The sequence below is a fragment of the Pan troglodytes genome, chromosome 9 (assembly GCF_028858775.2).
Source record: "Pan troglodytes isolate AG18354 chromosome 9, NHGRI_mPanTro3-v2.0_pri, whole genome shotgun sequence".
Lineage (NCBI taxonomy): Eukaryota > Metazoa > Chordata > Mammalia > Primates > Hominidae > Pan > Pan troglodytes.
In genome coordinates this window covers 78,006,766-78,025,544 of record NC_072407.2, presented here as the reverse complement: position 1 = coordinate 78,025,544, position 18,779 = coordinate 78,006,766, and the positions used below count along the sequence as shown (strand labels likewise).

The 18,779-nt window shown below is 37.4% G+C and overlaps 1 protein-coding gene across 2 annotated transcripts in view; it reads right to left on the bottom strand.

Annotated features, from left to right (window-relative positions):
* UVRAG (UV radiation resistance associated) overlaps positions 1–18,779 on the bottom strand; it is a 325,150-nt gene that overhangs the window by 130,725 nt on the left and 175,646 nt on the right. For both annotated transcript variants that reach the window (XR_010147617.1, XM_508649.8), the window contains exons 9-11: positions 7,206–7,290; positions 3,639–3,726; positions 2,391–2,451 (exon numbers count right to left, since the gene is read on the bottom strand). Coding sequence is in view for 1 of the 2 variants with exons in the window: in XM_508649.8 (XP_508649.3) it covers positions 2,391–2,451; positions 3,639–3,726; positions 7,206–7,290 (234 nt within the window). In the remaining variant the exon portion in view is untranslated. The remainder of the gene's footprint in view (positions 1–2,390; positions 2,452–3,638; positions 3,727–7,205; positions 7,291–18,779) is intronic.

The following is an 18,779-nucleotide window of genomic DNA, read 5'->3' as shown; positions in this document are numbered from 1 at the left end:
CCTTAGAGTAAAATTAAACATTTATTTCATTTTATCTCACATTTTGTTTTTCAACAACTGCACTAAAAAGCTACACTAATTTCTTAAAGGGTAGGGAGACTGTATTCAGCTTGTTGGGCATTGTAAGTGTAGATAACTACAAAAGCTATGAAAAACTAGGAGACAAGGAACTTCAAAGAAAACAAAATAGAATCAAGACACATCTCAGAGTAATCAGACCACCACTCCTGATATTCCTACTTCCCTGACTGCCTCCTTCAAATCATTCTGTATTTAGCAGCCAGAGTGACTTTTAAAAGCCTAACTCAGCTCATGCCATCCTGCTTCTTGAAGTCCCTCAGGCATTTCCTACTTCCTCGAGAATAAAATATCAACTCCTTATAGTGACCTCAAGGCCCTGGCTGCCCTCTCCTACCTCTTCTAACGTAGCTCTTCCCTCGCTCACTATGCTCCAGCTGCACACGTCTGGTCTTTACTGTCCTTCCTTCCTCTCTCTTTTGCAACAAATTCCAATTATATTTATTGAGTACCTCCTATATGAAAAGCTTTTTCAAATGTGATTTCATTCAATCATCACAAGAAATTACAGATATAGATATCTTATTTTATAAGAAATTAAGCTGAAAGATTACATGATTTACCCAAAATACAAGTCTTTTCTCACATTCCCCAAACCCTGAGTTTTTTGAGAGATGCCAAGCCCATTCCTCCTTCATCATCACCTTTGTACTTGGTGACCCTTCTCCTAGAAATGCTCTTCCCCCAGCTGTAGCATAGTTGGCTCCTTTTAGCCCTCAATTTTATATTTCTCCTTAGAGAGGTCTTCTCTGACTGCTTTATCTAAAGCAGTTTCTTCCATTCTCTGGGACAGCACATTCCTTTATTAAATACTTGCTAGTTACTTAGTTTCTTGTTTATTGGCTGTCTCCCCCAATAAGCTCCATGGAAGGAGAGAACATGTTTACTTTCTGCATCATGTGCCTGGCATTTAGGTGTTCAATGAACATTTTTTTCAATGAATAATGTTCTGTATCCCAGGAAACTGGTACGGGACAAAAGTACTCAATATGTTTACTACATGAATCAATGAGGAAAATGATGCGCCATGGGCTTCAAGATACCACAACTTTGCCTAAAATTAACATCAAAACACATTTTTGTGAATGTCTTACAGATATCTGAGGGAGCACTATGAAATGGAAACCAGACAAATCCCAGCTATATTATTACCTAGTTTTGTGGCCTCAAGCAAGTCACTGAATACCATTTTCCTTATAGGATCCCTTTGTTTGTTTTTGTGAGTATTAAAGATTAGGCAAAATCTTATGCATTTATAGCTACTGGTATACCTCACTTATTTTTCACAACAATCATCTAAGACAGGTAGGGCATAAATTAATAGTTCATTCAATCAATTAGGAAATCAACTCAAAGGTTACATTACTTGTTCCAAATTACACGGTTTATAGAGGGGCAATCAGGACTTGAACACAGGTTTTCCAACTCCTGGTTTATCACTCTCCTTTTATCACGTCCAAGGTACTTACAGGTAAGGGCCCAACAGGGTAACAAAACACTCTTAGATGTTAAATGATCACCAATAACAACAGCTTCTTTATAAGAAAATGAAAGTCCTGATCAAAACTAGCAATGCTCTCTTCTTTAGTAACTTCTCAAGTAGATAAAATGCTGGCTTGGGAATAATCTATAAAGATATTTAGTAGGCCTCAAAGCATTGTTTAGGCTAAGGGAAAAGAACCCACTTGGCTAACAATAAAAATGATCACTGATATGCCAAAGAAAATAAATTCTTTGGAATATTTGCAGAGTAGGAAAAACAAAAGATTTTAAAATATAGAAATTACTAAGGATCATATTCTATAATACCTTTAATGTAATTTCTTTATTTTTAGTTAAAAGATAACAGAAATGATAGTATAACAAATTAAGCCTGTGGTAATGGAAACTTCACAAAATTAAATTTTCAAATACTTTTCAGGTCAGCAGTAATATGACTTTCTAAATAATAACAGAACAGATTTTGTTTGCTGTTCCTCTGCTCCCAACCACACACAAATTTTTCATAAAAATCAAACCAAAAGGAAGGGCGATTATTTGTATTCTTAAGAACCTGACTGTCTAATTTGCTTAAAGCCCATTTAAAAACTATTTTCTTTTAAATTTCTAATATAAGGTTCAGTAATTATTTTTCTATGATTAGACCTAACATTCTATCTCCCATCAAGGAGTCTGACATACATACTTGCAATTGGGAAAGGACAGAAGGTCCAAAAATTCCTTTGGATAAAGTGCTAGGCAACCAGCATTTCAAGATATTCTATTTCCATATATTAATATATAACAAATCTTCAAAATAAAAAATAAAATACCTTGGAAGTCCTCAGAATTAGGCAACTTGACACCGCATACAAAGTAATCCTTATGTTCATTCTGTGAATTTAATTAAAGAATAAAATTAATAAATAAAGCAAAGAAACTCTAAGTTAAATCTCAAAGAAATCAGCAGGTTGGTGCTGACTCAAAACACTGTTCTAAACTCCAAGTATTATCATAATTGTTGAAGCTGGATGATGAGTACATGGTGATTCATTCTACTCTCTCCCTACATTTACATATACTTGAAATTTTCTATAATAACATTTAAGACATCATGTCCAAGGAAAAAGCCATGTAAAATTATCATAAAAATATCCTTATTTCATTCACATATATAAATGGTTTAATAAGATTCTATAAGCAAACTCAAATCCTATTAGCTTTCTTCTCTGAAAATTAGTTTTTTAAACAACTTTTCATTAAAAAGAAAACTATCAAATTTAGCAGATTTAGTTCTCTGAAAAATAATCCTAATCAATTTTATTAAAGTTTTCCTTTTTTCATTCATTCTAAGAAACTAGGCTCAAAAACCTAACAGCCTGACAGTTACCCCAGGAATATCTTAAGTAACACTAATACATGAAAATTATCAATCATATTTTTAAAGCAGTGCACATATATTTGCATGTGTATGTCAGAAATGGTGATAATGGGCAGGGTGCAGTGGCTCACACCTGATATGCGAGCACTTTGGGAGGCTGAGGTGGGTGGATCACGAGGTCAGGAGATCGAGACCATCCTGGCTAACGTGGTGAAACCCTGTCTCTCTAAAAATACAAAAAAATTAGCCAGGCGTCGTGGTGGCGGGCGCCTGCAGTCCCAGCTACTCGGGAGGCTGAGGCAGGAGAATGGCGTGAACCCGGGAAGGGGAGCTTGCAGTGAGCCAAGATCGCATCACTGCACTCCAGCCTGGGTGACAGAGCGAAACTCCATCTCAAAAAAAAAAAAAGTGGTGATAATGGATAATGTGGTTAAGTAAAAAGATCCTAAAGAAACCAAAAATAATTTGGCAGTCTTTCAGATGATGAGCGCATCCCACCACCAAAGTGATATAAATGAAATAGTAGAACCTAAGGCCAAACAAGTCTAAATCTATGTTTTAAATAGACATTAGCTCCTGAATGAATCATGACAGAGCATATGATTAAGCCTAAAGCAATGAGTTTTTTCATTGAGAGGAAATGTCATACAGAAATCATCTTTTCAAAATGAAAAATATTTTCAGAAAATTTGAAACTTACCAAATCAATAGGGTAAATGTAGGAAAGCTCAGAGAGTAATTGCCTGCAACGAATTGTCAACTGAGCATTAGTCTTCAAGAAGAGTTCTCTAATGAGGAAAGAAAAAATACATTTATTAAAAAATATATGCTTGCATGCTTTGTAACATTTATTTCCATACAATTAATCCAAAGAAAGATTATACTGTCTGTAATAGGCCACAGAAACTCAGAAGTAGAAGCATAAATAATAGCTACCGTAAGTCTTGACCTATCTCCAAATAGTATCAATCAAGCTAACTATATACTGAGTGCTACTGTGTGTGATTAGTACCATGCTAAGAAATGTAAAGGGGGCTGGGAGTGGTGGCTCACTCCCATAATCCCAGCACTTTGGGAGGCCCAGGAGTTCAAGACCAGCCTGGGCAATATAGGGAGACCCCGTCTCTACAAAAATAAAAAAATTAGCCTGGCTTGGTGACGTATGCCTGCGGTCCCAGCTACTTGGGAGGCTGATGTAGAAGGACTGCTGGGGTCTGGGAGGTTGAAGCTGCAGTGAGCCCTGATCATGCCACTGCACTCCAGCCTAGGCACCAGAGCAAGACCCTGTCTTTGAAAAAAAAGAAATGTAAAGGGTACAAATAATCATTCACTAGGTATCTACAAATGGCCTTATTTATTCTAACAACTCTAGTAGGTTGATACTGTTATATCTATTTATAAACAAGGAAACAATATTTAGAGAGTCTGAGTAATGTGACCAAGATTTCACAGTCAATTTAATGAGGCCAATTTGATTTCAAGAAAGATCTGGATGGTATTTCCTCAAAAAGTATTCTATATTTCACTCACAATTACATATTATAATTACCTCAAAAACCAGTATGTTGGACTGTAAGAAAAAAAGTAAAAACAACAAATAAAAAGCTATAGTATGAAATTACCCTTCTTTCTCTCTTTTTTTTTTTTTTTTTTTTTTTTTTTTTTTTTTTTTTTTTTTTGAGACGGGGTCTCACTTTAACACTCAGGCTGGAGTACAGTGGCACGATCTTGGCTCATTGCAGCCTCGACCTTCCCGGGCTCAGGTGATCCTCCCACCTCAGCTTCCTGAGAAGCTGGGACTACAGGTATGCCCAACCATGCTGAGCTAATTTTTGTATTTTTTGTAGAGACAGTGTTTCACCATGTTGCCCAGGCTGGTCTCAAACTCATAGGCTCAAGCTATCTGCCTGTTTCAGCCTCCCAAAGTGCTGGGATCACAGGCATGAGACACCATGCCTGGCACCAGCTCTTTTCTTGCATTACTTAAGAAACATGATCAATAGATAAAATACCTGTAAAGTAAGTTGCCTGATCAACTGTGTCAAGAATTTAAGAACAAAAGGAATTTAGGAGAAACTGCAGATCAAAGTATAACATGACATATATATGGTCTTTGCCCCCAGTCCTTATTACAGAGCACCTAAAAACCTTGGAATTTCCTGAGCGATAAGAGTGTCTTTTGCTATTCATTATGAGCCCCTTTTGATCACACCACAGTTTATGCTAATGAGATGACTTAAGGCAGGGGCTCCTAGACAGCCTCAGGATGGAACTGGTCACTAGAAAGACCAAGAGATTAGAAGGTTGGACTTTCTTCCCCACCCACCAAACTCTGAGAAGAGGGCTGGAGATCGAGACCTATACAAACTCTTGCACAACAAGATCTAATGACCTTCCAGACTGGCGGTGTCTGGAGATTGATGTGCACAGACGGGGCATGGAAGCTCCATGCTCCCTCCCCCATACCTTGCCCTATGCATCTCTTCCATCTTGTTCATCGGTATCTTTTGTAATGTCCTTTATAATAAACCAGTAAGGGTTAAGTAAATGTTTCTCTGAGTTCTGTGAGTTGCTCTAGCAAATTAATCAAATCCAAGGAGTGGGTTATGGGAACCTCTATTTAAAGCAGGTCGATCAGAAGCACAGGTCACAACCTGGGGCTTGCCAAATGGCATCTGATGTGGTGAGGCAGTCTTGTGGGAATGAGTCCTTAATTCTGTGGGATCTGATACTATTTGCAGGAAGACAGAGTGAGAAATTCTAAGACATACAGTGAGGGTCTGCTGGAGAATCTAATGTTAAAAGCGTTGTATTGAGTGGTGTGTAACAGTACGAAAATCACTGGTTTTTTAGTTATCTAAAACAGCACTGAAGACAACGGGATCTAGTCCTGGTTTTGCTAGTGAGTTGGACAAACAGTAACTTACCAGAGCATTGACTTCCTATCTGCAAATTGAGAGAATTAGAATAGATAATCTCTATGGTTTTCTATAGGTCTAGCATTTTTTTTTTTTTTTAAGATGGCGTCTCGCTCTGTCGCCCAGACTGGAGTGCAGTGGCGCCATCTCGGCTCACTGCAAGCTCCACCGCCCGGGCTCACGCCATTCTCCTGCCTCAGTCTCCCGAGTAGCTGGGACTATAGGCGTCCACCACCACACCTGGCTAAGTTTTTGTATTTTTAGTAGAGACAGGGTTTCACCGTGTTAGCCAGGATGGTCTCGATCTCCTGACTGCATGCTCTGCCTGCCTCAGCCTCCCAAAGTGCTGGGATTACAGGTGTGAGCCACCGTGCCTGGCCAGTCTAGCATTTTTGAATCCCCAACTGCTAAAGTTTTTTGAAGAAAAGTGCAAGATGGATGGACTTTCCAGGAAAAGCAAGTGAAGATGACCAAAAGAACAGAGGTACCAACGAATTAAGCATATGTTGGAAAAAATGAAGAGAAAAACTACTGGCATTTGTTAAACAAATGTTGGGAGAGCGACTAAAATTAACTACAGTTGCAAGGTGCCAATTTGTTACAGGCTATTTGAAAGTTAAGCAAAAGGATCACCATATTAAGAAGATAAAAATGCCAGGCATGATGGCTCACACCTGTAATCCCAGCATTTTGGGAGGTTGAGGTGGAGCATCACTTGAGGCCAGAAGTTCAAGGCCATAGTGAGCTACGACTGCACCACTGCACTCCAGCCTGGGTGACAGAGTGAGACCCTGTCTATGAATGAATGAATGAATGAATGAATGAATGAATGAAATGTTTCTCCACATTAAAAAAAAGAAGATAAAAAATAAGGTAAAAATGGTATTTTAAGAGGAGAGGTCTGATCGTAGCATGGAGAACAATCTGGAAAGATGAAGAGACTGATGTTAGAGAGATAATCTAGTTGCTGAAGTAATCTAAATGAGCTAACAAGAAGCAGAAGTAAATCTGAAAAAATTATTGAAAAAAAACCTATAAGCTAAACCGCATGTAGAAGACAGAAGGAAGAAATTCAAACATTAAACCACGATGCTGTGGCCTGAGAAACTTGAATAGTGTTCATGTTTCTGATTATAACTACATACTAGGAGCTTTCATAACTGACCTCTGGCATGGTGCATGACACACACTAGGTGCTTAATTAATGAATATGTGTTGAATAAACGAATGTGGTACTGAGGTATATGGACTATAAATTAATACCAGCAGCTTTAAAGAATGCTACTTTTTCAAATCTATCCTCGCAGTAAACTCCACACTCACAGCATTTCTTCTCAGTGTGCATTTACCTTTTTGCAGTGCACTCCTTCCTCAGCTCATTTAGGGATTCCTTCTGGAGTTGAAGTTTGAGGTGCTCAGCTGAAAATGCACTTCCTAGAAAGAAAAGGAAGGAGATAATTCCATATGTAACATAGGATTACTCAATCACAACCAAAGAGGCCAAGCCGAATCCATGACTGTGAGAGGGAAATAAAAAGAGTCAGGGAAAGTGGGTTGAGTACAGAGATTTTTCTGGGGAGAGTAGCTAGAAAAAACTTCCCTATTGGTCCAGTTTTCACATAAGTCCAGCCTCTGGCAGAAGCCTAAGAGTATACGCCTAAGACTCTCTGCCTATAGATATTTCTCAATTAATGACTGAGAAAGATGGTCAGCAATTGATAAGATATCAAAATTCAGACTTCACTTTAAAAAAATGAGTGATTAATTCCTTTCCAACCAAAAATGCTACAGAATAACATTACTGAAAGTATATTTTAAAAAAGAGTAAAAAAGTACCTGTATTTTGACTACTAAAATATAGTTCATAAATAAAGGAGTTTTTATGAACCGTCATCTTCCTCATAAATATCATTATTTTAGGCCAGGTGCGGTGGCTCATGCCTGCAATCCCAGCACTTTGGGAGGCCAAGGCTGGCAGATCACTTGAGGTCAGGAGTTCGAGACCAGCCTGGCTAACATGGTGAAACCCCGTCTCTACTAAAAATACAAAAATTAGCTGGAAATCGCTTGAACCTGGGAGGCGGAGGTTGCAATGAGCCAAGATCATGACACTGCACTCCAGCCTGGGCAACAGAACGAGACTCTGTCTCCAAAAAAAAAAAAAAAATCAGTATTTAAGTGAAAATCATAGTGTATAGGAAATGTGTATTCTGATTTTTCAACTATTTTTACATGACGACAGATAGCCTGAGTTATAGCTGTACAAAATTTAACTCCATGAATGTGAATTACAGGAATATTTCAAATTTTAAATGATACCCTCATACCTCAATTCTCCTTTTTTTCTTTTTTTTTAGACAGGGTTTCTGTCACCCAAGCTGGAATACAGTGGCATGATGACAGCTAAATGTAGCCTCAACTTCCCCAAGCTGAGGTGATCCTCCTGCCTCAGCCTCCTGAGTAGCTGGGACAATAGACACATGTCACAGTGCCCAACTAATTTTTGTATTTTTTTGTAAAGATAGGGTTTCACCATGTTGTCCAGGCTGATCTTGAACTCCCGAGCTCAAGCCATCCGCCTGCCGTGGCCTCCCAAAGAGCGAGGACTACAGGTGTGAGCTACAGTGCCCGGCCTTCCCAACATATTTAAGCACCCTTCTCTTCTCTTTCAACGTACTATGAAGACCAGTAAGTTGGGAACTCTGACCCCAACAGAATTTAACCAAGGAACACAACTTAACTTTTTAGCCCACAATATAACTCCTTCCCAAATCTTCACCTTAGTGATTTTGTAAGACATTTAGGTTGACACCCTCTACCCCCACATACTTCATCAGAAAGTATATGAATTCTTCTACCACTAGAGAAACGTGCAGTATCATTCTACATCCCAGATAATTTAGGCTGCCTCAACTCAAACAGTGTTAACAAGACCACAAATAGGGACCAAAGACAGATCTGGTCTTCAAAACACAAATGAGTGTCCCCTTCCTCAGTTCAGAAGACTCTAGAATGTGTTATTACATGATTTCCCCTCAAGAAAACTCCTTGCAATGTGGTAGAAAGGAAATTAAAAAAAATATCCCAACCAGCTAACAAAATGTAACATACCACATTCATTTCTCTATGAAAGGTAATACAGCTTATTCGTTCCATAGGAGTGGGCTCTGGAATAAAATTGAAGCAGTTTGGGTTATTTAGGCTCAGATAGAGAAGAACTAAGTATTTGAAGATACTTCAGAAAACTCAACCTAAATTCTAAAAGTCACTTCAAAATAAGTAATAATACTGATGCAATGGTATACTCAAGCTCTACAGGGGTTGTTCAGGTTTTATATTACCAACCTGAATACTACATGACTGATGTTGTGTCCTTCTAAGGGTATCACATCTGGAAGCAATGAGGTCCATGTTTAAGAGCATGCATACGTCCTGCTTCTCATATAAATTTCTCCCTAGAATGAGCTTGATTAATGGTTTCTGTTTAAATCAATCTTTACTAAACATGCTGAAAAATAATATTCCAACTTCAGTAATTCCTCCATAATTATCAGTCAGCACTCAGCATTCTTCTCTAAGCAGAAGCCCCCCAATCTTCTCTATTAACTATCCATTATCAGTAAAGAATCATTAACTCCTTTTTATTTTTCAATGATTTATAACTCATTACTGTACATAATTATTTGGTGCTTAAGTGATCCCAGATTCAACCAGTGGGACTCTCTCCAACCTGCCTCTAAAGTCCTTGTGAGATGCTGCCATCATGTTTTTTAAAATACTACATTATAATCTTAATTTCTGTAGGATCTATAGTGATGTCCCCTCTCATTCCTGATATTGGTAATTCGTATTTTCTCTCTTTTTACTTAGTTAATATGGCTACAGGCTTATCAATTTTAGTGATCTTTTCAAGGAACTACCTTTTGGTTTCATTGATATCCTCTACTCTTTCAGTTTCCAATTTCACTGATTAGTGGCCTTTATTATTTCCTTCCTTCGATTTGACTTGGGTTTAGTTAATTTGCTCCTCTTTTCTAATTTGTTAAGGTACAAGCTTAGATTATTGACTGGAGACCTTCTTTTCTAATATTGGCATCAAATGCTATAAATTTACCTCAAACTTCAAATGTATTTTCATTTTCATTCATTTCAAAATACTTTCCAATTTTCTTGTGATTTCTTCTTTGACCCGTAGTTTATGATATATATATTGTGTAATTGTGGAATATTTGGAATTTTCCAGATATTTTTCTGTTAATAACTTCTAGTTTATTCTGTTTTGGTGAGAAAACATACTTTGTATGATTTTAATTATTTTGTATTTGTTTGTTTTATGGTACCAAATGTGGTCTAACTGAATGTTCCATGTATACTTGAAAGAAATGCAGATTCTGCTAGTGTTCAGTGGAGTGGTATGCTATCAATTAGGTGAAGAAAATTGATAGTAATGTCTTTTAACTGATTTTCTCTCTACTTGTCTTTATCACTGAGGATGAGTGTTGTGGTTTCTAACTATAATTGTGCATTTGCTTATTTCTCCTTTCAGTTCTATCAATTTTTGCTTTATCTGTATTAAAACAATATTGCTATGTTCACACATATTTAGAATTGTTACGTCTTTTGGTGAACTGACCTCTTCACCAAAATGTAATATCCCTCTTTATTCCAGGTAGTAATCCTTGTTTTGAAGTCTACTTTGCCAGATATTAATATAGACACTACAGTTTTCTTTTGACTGTTATTTGCATGGTACATCTTTTTCCATTCTTTAACTTTTAATCTATCTAACTTTTTTCTTTTTTTCCTTTTTTTTTAAGAGACAGGGTCTCACTCTGTTGCCCAGGCTACTCTGCAGTGTGCAGTGGTGTAATCTCAGCTTACTGCAGCCTCCAACTCCTCGACTCAAGCAATCCTCCTGTCTCAGCCTCCCAAGTAGCTACGACTACAGGTGCATGCCATCATGCCTGGTGAATTTTTAAGTTTTTGTGTGTGTGTGTTGATGGTGTCTCATCATGTTGCCCAGGCTGGTCTCGAACTCCTGGCTTCAAGCAATCCTCCTGCTTTGGCCTCCCAAAGTGCTAGGACTACACATGTGAGCCACCACACCTGGGAATATATCTACCTTTATATTCAAAGTGGATTTCTTGTAGACAGTATTTACTTGGGTCTTGTTTTTTGTTTTGTTGTAAATCAAATCTGGACAATCCCTTTTGTAACTAGAATATTCAGACTACTTACACCTAATATCAACATTGCTATGATTAAAATCTACCATTTTGCTAGCTGTTTTCAGTATGTTCCATTTCTTCTTTGTTCCTTTCTCTCTCTTTTTAAATGCTATTGGATTGAGTATTTTTCAGTATTTCATTTTTCTTCACTATTGGCTTATTTTTTAAGCTCTTTAAAAATGTTTATTGGTTGCCCAGGAGTTCATAAAATGTATCTTTAATTAAGCATAGTCTACCTTCAAAAACAAGTTGAGCATACCTTATCCGAAATGCTTGGGATGGGAAGTGTTTTAGATTTAATTTTTTTTCAGATTTTGGAATATTTGCATTATACATACTGGTTCAACAACCTAAACCCTAAAATCTGAAATCTGAAATGCTCCAAAGAGCATTTCCTTTGAGCATCATGTTGGCACCCAAAACGTTTTAAATTTTGGAATATTTTGGCTTTCAGATTTTCTGATTAGAAATATTCAGCTTGTAATATTATACCACTTCATGTAGAGCACAAAAAAACTAAAAATATGGCTGGGCACGGTGGCTCACACCTGTAATCCCAGCACTTTGGGAGGCCAAGGCAGGCAGATCACAAGGTCAGGAGTTCGAGACCAGCCTGACCAACATAGTGAAACCCCGTCTCTACTAAAAATACAAAAATTAGCCAGGTGTGGTGGTGTGCGCCTGTAATCCCAGCTACTCGGGAGGCTGAGGCAGGAATCACTTGAACCCAGGAGGTGGAGGTTGCAGTGAGCCGAGATCGCACCACTGCACTCCAGCCTGGGTGACAGAGTGAGACTCTGTCTCAAAAAACAAACAAATAAACAAACAAAAAAAAACTGAAAAAAGTATACTTTCAATTCTTCCTTTTCCCAGTTTTCAAATTCTTCATACATTTTACTTTATGTATGCTATAAGCCCACAAACACCATTATTTTTGCCTTAGAAAGTTGACTATCTTTTTTTTTTTTTTTTCTCTGAGGCAGAGTCTTGCCCTGTCACCCAGGCTGGAGTGTAGTGGTGCTATCTCAGCTCACTGCAACCTCTGCCTCCTGGGTTCAAGCAATTCTCCTGCCTCAGCCTCCCCAGTAGCTGGGATTACAGGCACCCGCCACCATGTCTGGCTAATTTTTGTATTTTTAGTAGAAATGGGGTTTCACCATGTTGGCCAGGCTGGTCTTGAACTCCTGACCTCAGGTGATCCACCTGAAAACACACATATTCCCTTCCTCCCTCCTTCTTGCTCCACCACACCCCAGACCATTATATTCAAACTGCTGAAGACAAGAAATGAAGAGAAAATGTCCAAGGCAGCCATAGAAAAAAGACACATTACCTGCAGAAGAACAAAGATTTCCTAACCTGTCCTCAATCTTTCTTGTGAATATCCAATAGAGGTCTATGCAGAAGAAACTGCAAGCTGGTAAAAACTGCCTTATATCTGCCGTAGTCACATACTAGTCTACACTTGGTCATTAACGATTTGTTAAAAGCTTTAGCTCAATTATTTCACCTTATTACACAGCAGCCCTCAACTTCTTCCCATGCTCTACCATTAGTAATCAGTGCTCACATCCTACCTCTCCTTGGAGGTTGTCTGTCTTTCCTTACACTCAAGCTACTTCATTGCCTTGAGATCCTAGTTTTCTGATGGATTTAAGAAAAGTTATGACTTTGTATATTATCCAGTGTTTTTTTTTTCTTTATTCTCAGGGCAGAAGTGAAACTCCTTTCACCTACATCTTAGGCAGAGGCTGGAAGGAAAATCTGAGGATATTAATTTGATTTTTTAAAAGTTCTCCATTCTTTGTATTGTCTGTTTATTTTGGGTCAGCTATTCTGTTTATTCAACTAGGTCTCATTCATGCTGTTTTCCTCAAATATCTGATGATCCTTAGTGCTCCTTTCAAACCCATGAATAAGTGATTAGACTGATTAGTATAGACAACTGGCATAGGTTTCCTCTGGAGCTATGAGATTTATTTCCATAAAAAGCCTCACCCCTTAGTGCCATTAGTATAAGTGAGCTGGTCCTGTTGACAATTAGGCTTTCCTTCTGGGTATATATGCTGGGAGAAGGTATACTTTTACTTCAAATTACTGCAACTGTCAAGGGAGCTTCACACTGGGATTTTATTTGGGGTAGGTATTTCACTCTTGAGTAGAGTTGTCTTTCATGTTGTCCTCTGGGTTGGCTATAAAAGTCCAGTCACTTTAAGTTCTACTGCAACTTTCTACCATGTCAAACACTTATACCATGGGACCTAAGCAGGTCAGGAATCCATTATGTTTAGAAAGCAGCTACAGCAAATGTTATAGAAAGCTGCTCCAAATGCACACAAGAAGGAGAATGGGCCAACAGGCTCAATTACCCTGATTATTGCTCTACTTAATTCTTGATCTCAATACTGGCAAATTCCAAGCTTGAAGCCTCTGATGGTTCTCTCTATCAGGAACCCTACCTGCAGCCGTTTCTATTTGTGTTCTAGGCTGCAGTTTTTCTCTACTTTAGTTTATTCATCAAAACAGTCCTATCTACTTTGTATCTTGGAGAACTGTGCCAAAACCTTTGCTATCCCAATGACATCCTCTTTTGTTTCTACCATTACCATGGTTTCATTCTTTATACATGTATATTTATTATCACATCAATAGGTCATTGGGAGAGAGGGAACACAAATGCCGGAGCTTGGTTTACCATCTTCCAAAACTGCTTTGACCCTGTCCAGGCATATATCAATGTTCTACTCTGTTAAATCAGATAGCCTCTCTGTTCAGCAAGAACACAAGTCAGGCAATATAATTTTAACAGCAAAATGTCAATGTTGGCTCCTATAAATATAATAGCTAAAGACTATGAATCTTGCTTCCAGCAACAAAACAAAACACAGACTCTTGGTTCTCTCTCACCAGAGTTTGGTCTGAGACTGGCCAATGGCCAGCTCCTGTCAAAATTACAGTTAAAACCAATAAATTGTCATTCTTCTGGGTTTTCCACATTAAGTCAGATGACCAAAAAGCAATATACTTGGAGTACTTTAGCTTCCCTCCCTGCAGAAATGCCTTTTCTATACTATGATTTATGATGCTGCCTTTCTCAAGGGTTAACAGATATTTCTTGCTGTAACTTTTGCAAAATTACAACTGACTTTATTTCATTATGATATTTAATATATTGCACATAAGAAACTAAATTATTCTCTGCATTTAGTGCTAAGAGAGTATTTTTATTTCTCCCCTTAAAGAACTGATAGGCTTCCTTATTAACAGGCAATGTAAAACAAACGATATCTGTCATACCTCTACACAATTGGCTTGACAGCTGAGGTCAGAGCTAATATTAGTTCTTAAGAACAATAAGCAGATCCTATGGAAGGCAGTGAACTGTATTTAGAAAGCCCATGGACTTATGAATCAGAAAGATCTAGGTTGAAATCCTACCTATGCTACTTTCAAGACTCTAGACAAGTTTCAACTTCTCTGAACTTCATGTTCCTCATCTGTAAAATGGGGAGAATTTCATTCTTAACATTTGCGTTATTGTGCCTGACCCCAGTAAGCTTTACTGGAATTGCTCACAATTCCCTAAGCTACTTCCATGCCTCTGTATAAACTGCTCCCTTTACCTGGAAGGTCTCACCTTCTCCCCCTAGTTAGAACAATACTATATATTCTTCTAGGCTCAGTGTGTCACCTCCTGTACCTGTTGTTCTGATTATCATGTTTATATTCTGTGTTCCTACAGTACCCTCTATATACTTCTGTTACATATTTATCACACCTGCCATGTTGACTCTAATCGCAATGTCTGGTTCTTCGAAAGTGTTCCACAAATTATGAATAAATGAATTGACAAAGGCATATAGGCAGAAAAATAAAAATCAATACTCCTTCTACTTCCTTTACAAGTCATATGCTCTCTTTTTACTTCTATATTCAACCACCTAAATGTAAATGTATTCTTTTTGTAAATGTTACTTCCAGTGCATTGAGAGTAAGTGGAGAAAAAATTATGACAAATCAATATACAATTGTGTCAGGTGGCATATTTCTACACATCTATACCTCCCATGGGAAACAGAGATTAAAATATGACAGTTTGCCATTCCTACAACCAAATAAGACATTACTGGAATAAATTACTATACTTACATGGAAATTGAAATAAAATCAGAAGTTTGCTCAGGACTCATATTTACCTACCTCTTCCCCCAAAATACCCCTGCCACAAGTTGTCTGGCTTTTATTGCTAATAGCATAAAAATCCCAGGGAGAATCTGTCCTCAGGTCCAGACTTTTTTTTGAAAGTTAGATATTAATAATTTTGAAGACGCCTATTTAAGAATTTCTGTCAGATGGTTATTTTAAAAATCAGAATACATATAAACTAATAAAATTTAAATTTTGCCATCATTTCAAATAAATATATTTTGAGTTTAAAAACTGAGAAGTAACTTTTCATAAGTAACTGTATGACCTAAGAAAAGGAAAAAATTGTTATGTAAGACTTAATAATGTATTTACAACTTCAAATAGAAACCTATGACCTTTTGATAGAAATTAAAGTATCAATTTAAATATACTGTGTGATTCTTCTTTTATCTGAGATGCAGACCAAAAGGACACAGTAATTTACTAACCAAGCAGAAGCTAATTAAATAGAACAAACTACATATGTAGGTCACCTTAATTACTCTTTTTTTTTTTTCAAAATGATAATAAGAAACTATTACAGTTGATGGGAACTTCACATAAAATATTTACTTTGGCAACAACTTTTTATTCACTGAAATTACCAAGGGTAATTTATTTCCCCAAATCTGAGCAATGAAATCTGACATATCTGACTTCTCCTATTCACTGCCACCAAAATAATGTGTTTGTTTTTGCTCTTAATTGCCAAAGTAAAATAGGAGAAAAGTATGGCTAGTTACAGAATTCTAATAGGTCATTCCCACCAAATGGCTTTTCAGTATTAAACAGGCAACAGTCATAGACACACTTGGGTCAAAGATTAAAAAAAAAAAAAACTTTTATAAAATGCTGGAAAATATATCATCAGCATTAAACATAATAATAACAATAATAAAGAGATGCATTAAAAAAGGTGAAAAGATCACCATCATTTCCACCAGTCCTACCTTTCTGAGATAACCAAAATCTTAATAGAGCTGAAAGAAATCTTGACTGTATAATTCAGAATTTTTTGTTTTGTTTTGTTTTGTTTATGCAGAGGAAATAAGCTCAAAAAGGTTGAAAGACCTGTCTAAGGACAAACTTGGAAAATGGCAGACCCAAATCAAAGCAATCTTTGGAGAAAATTCACTTCAGCCATACTATAATAAAAAGGAACAAAGCAAAACAAAGTTCTCTAGCTAACACCTCACAGGCCAAATAGAAAAACAGCAAACTGTGAGTTGACCTGGACACATACTAGAGAAAGCAGTAATGACGTTTCGTTTAGTGGAAACAAGACAGGCTTTGGAATAAGAGAAACCAATGTTTGAATTTGGATCTGTCACTTAATTGGGACCTCAGGGAAGTGTCTCTGAGCCCTAATTTTCCTCATTTGGGAAAAGAAGGTAAAAATGATATCTTAAGACTATTTTAAGAATTAATAATATACCAAAACTAAAATATCTGGCATTTTACAGGATTTCAATAAAAGTTATCTACTTCATGTGATTTATGTGGGATTCAAACGAATGTTTTGCAAAGTTTTAGGTAGTATGGAATACTGAGAAAAGCACAGAATTTAGAGTTGAAATCTGTGCTAAATTTGGGTCCACATCTCAACTTTGCTCCTAATTGTCTGTGTGTTCCTGGCCAAGTCATTTAACTTCCCAGTACCTCACATATACAATGAGGGTAACATCTGCCCTACTTAGCTTTCAGAGATGCTTTAAGGATCAAACATAAGAACTTCTGTATAAGCACTTTTTAACTGTATGGTTATCCTTACTATCAAGAAAGTAATTGTATTAAAAAGTAGCTTCTTCCCACAAAGTTTGGAGAACTCTCCTTTTATAAAGTTAATACCACTTCCCAGGCACCACTGAAGTATTCTTGGGTTTTTATCAACATTTGTTTACAAGTGATATGGTATGGACGTGTGCTCCTCCAAATCTCGTGTGAAATGTGATCCTCAATGTTGGAGGGGAGGAATAATGGGAAGTACTGGAACATGGGGGTGGATCCCTCACAAATGGCTTAATGCCATCCCCTTGGTGATAGTGAGTTCCTGCTTTGGTAGTTCACAGGAGACCTGGTTGTCTAAAAGAGTATGGCAATTCTCCCCACCCCCCTCACTTCCACTTTCACCATGTGATACGCCTGCACTGGCTTCACCTTCCACCATGACCGTAAGCTTCCTGAGGCCCTCACCTGGAGCAGATGTTGGCATCATGCTTCCTGTACAGCCTGCAGAACCGTAAGCCAATTAAACTTCTTTTCTATATAAATTACCCAGCATCAGGTATTTTGTTATAGTGATGCAAAAATGGACTAATACAATAAGAAACCTATATTCTACTGAACACACTTCCATAAAACCAACATTTCATACCATTTTTTGAGCTAACTTTCCAGCAAACTAATTTTGATAGAGTGTTGCTTTTCAAAGATTTGGGGGTTGTGTCAGGACAAAAGACCCGGTAAAGCAACACAGAATTCATTAATGGGAAGATTACTTGGCTTGAGTTACTGAGGGGAAATCTGGTTTTTATTAAACATCCTAAGTTAAACTACTAATACCTTCCAGAAATGAAAATATATACACTAATAAACATTAATATTGAAAAGATCAGCTCATGACCCAGCTGGAAGTTGCCACAGACCACAAGTTGAGAACCACTGCCTTTGAGGGATAGGAAAGGAAAACGTATGAGTGTGAAGTAATGAGGCCCTTTGGAGTTATGTGACCACTCAGCAAGTCAGCAGCGTGGATAAAAATTGTCTTTTTGGCACTTTCCAATAAATCATCCTGCTGCAATGGATTTTCATGGACAAAAATATAAGCACCTGGTTTCTTCCAAATGTTTACACAAATTAATTCCTATGTCAGTATTATTAGCAGCTATCCTTACTGAACAGATGTGTAAAAAGATGCAGACAGTAAATAATTCCTTTGTGGTCATTCAGAATAACCAGTAGCAAAGTCACAATTAAATATGATATAGTACTGACTTTATATCCTAACTGAGCTCCTGGACTCAGAACCAAGCACCTAGATAAGCACCAAGTGCCAGTCACAATATGTAAGAACCCACTAGTAATATTCATATCAGCAAATCATTTCACTACTCCCTAGCAAACAAACTAAATCAAAGCTGCAAATGCAAGAGAAAAATACCTTTTTCACCTTCGTTGAGCAAATACCAGTGACTATGGTGCTTTTAAAATATTTTAACTTGGCTCAAGATTCATTAAATAGTACATTCATGTAAATGTACAAGAATAATGTTCAACACAAGCATATAATAGTATATGTTTAGAATAGAATACTGAAGAACAAGTACGTATCTGGTTACCTAGCACAGCCACTATGAAGAACACAGGTCCCCAAAAAGTAGACCAGGTTATGCTAGTAAATAAATGTGGTTATCTGTATCCAGCCATCCCCCTCTTTCCCACTCCCCAGTGCCGATCACCACAGCCCACAAACATTCGCAATGGGAATAAGAGTGAAGCCAACAGCAG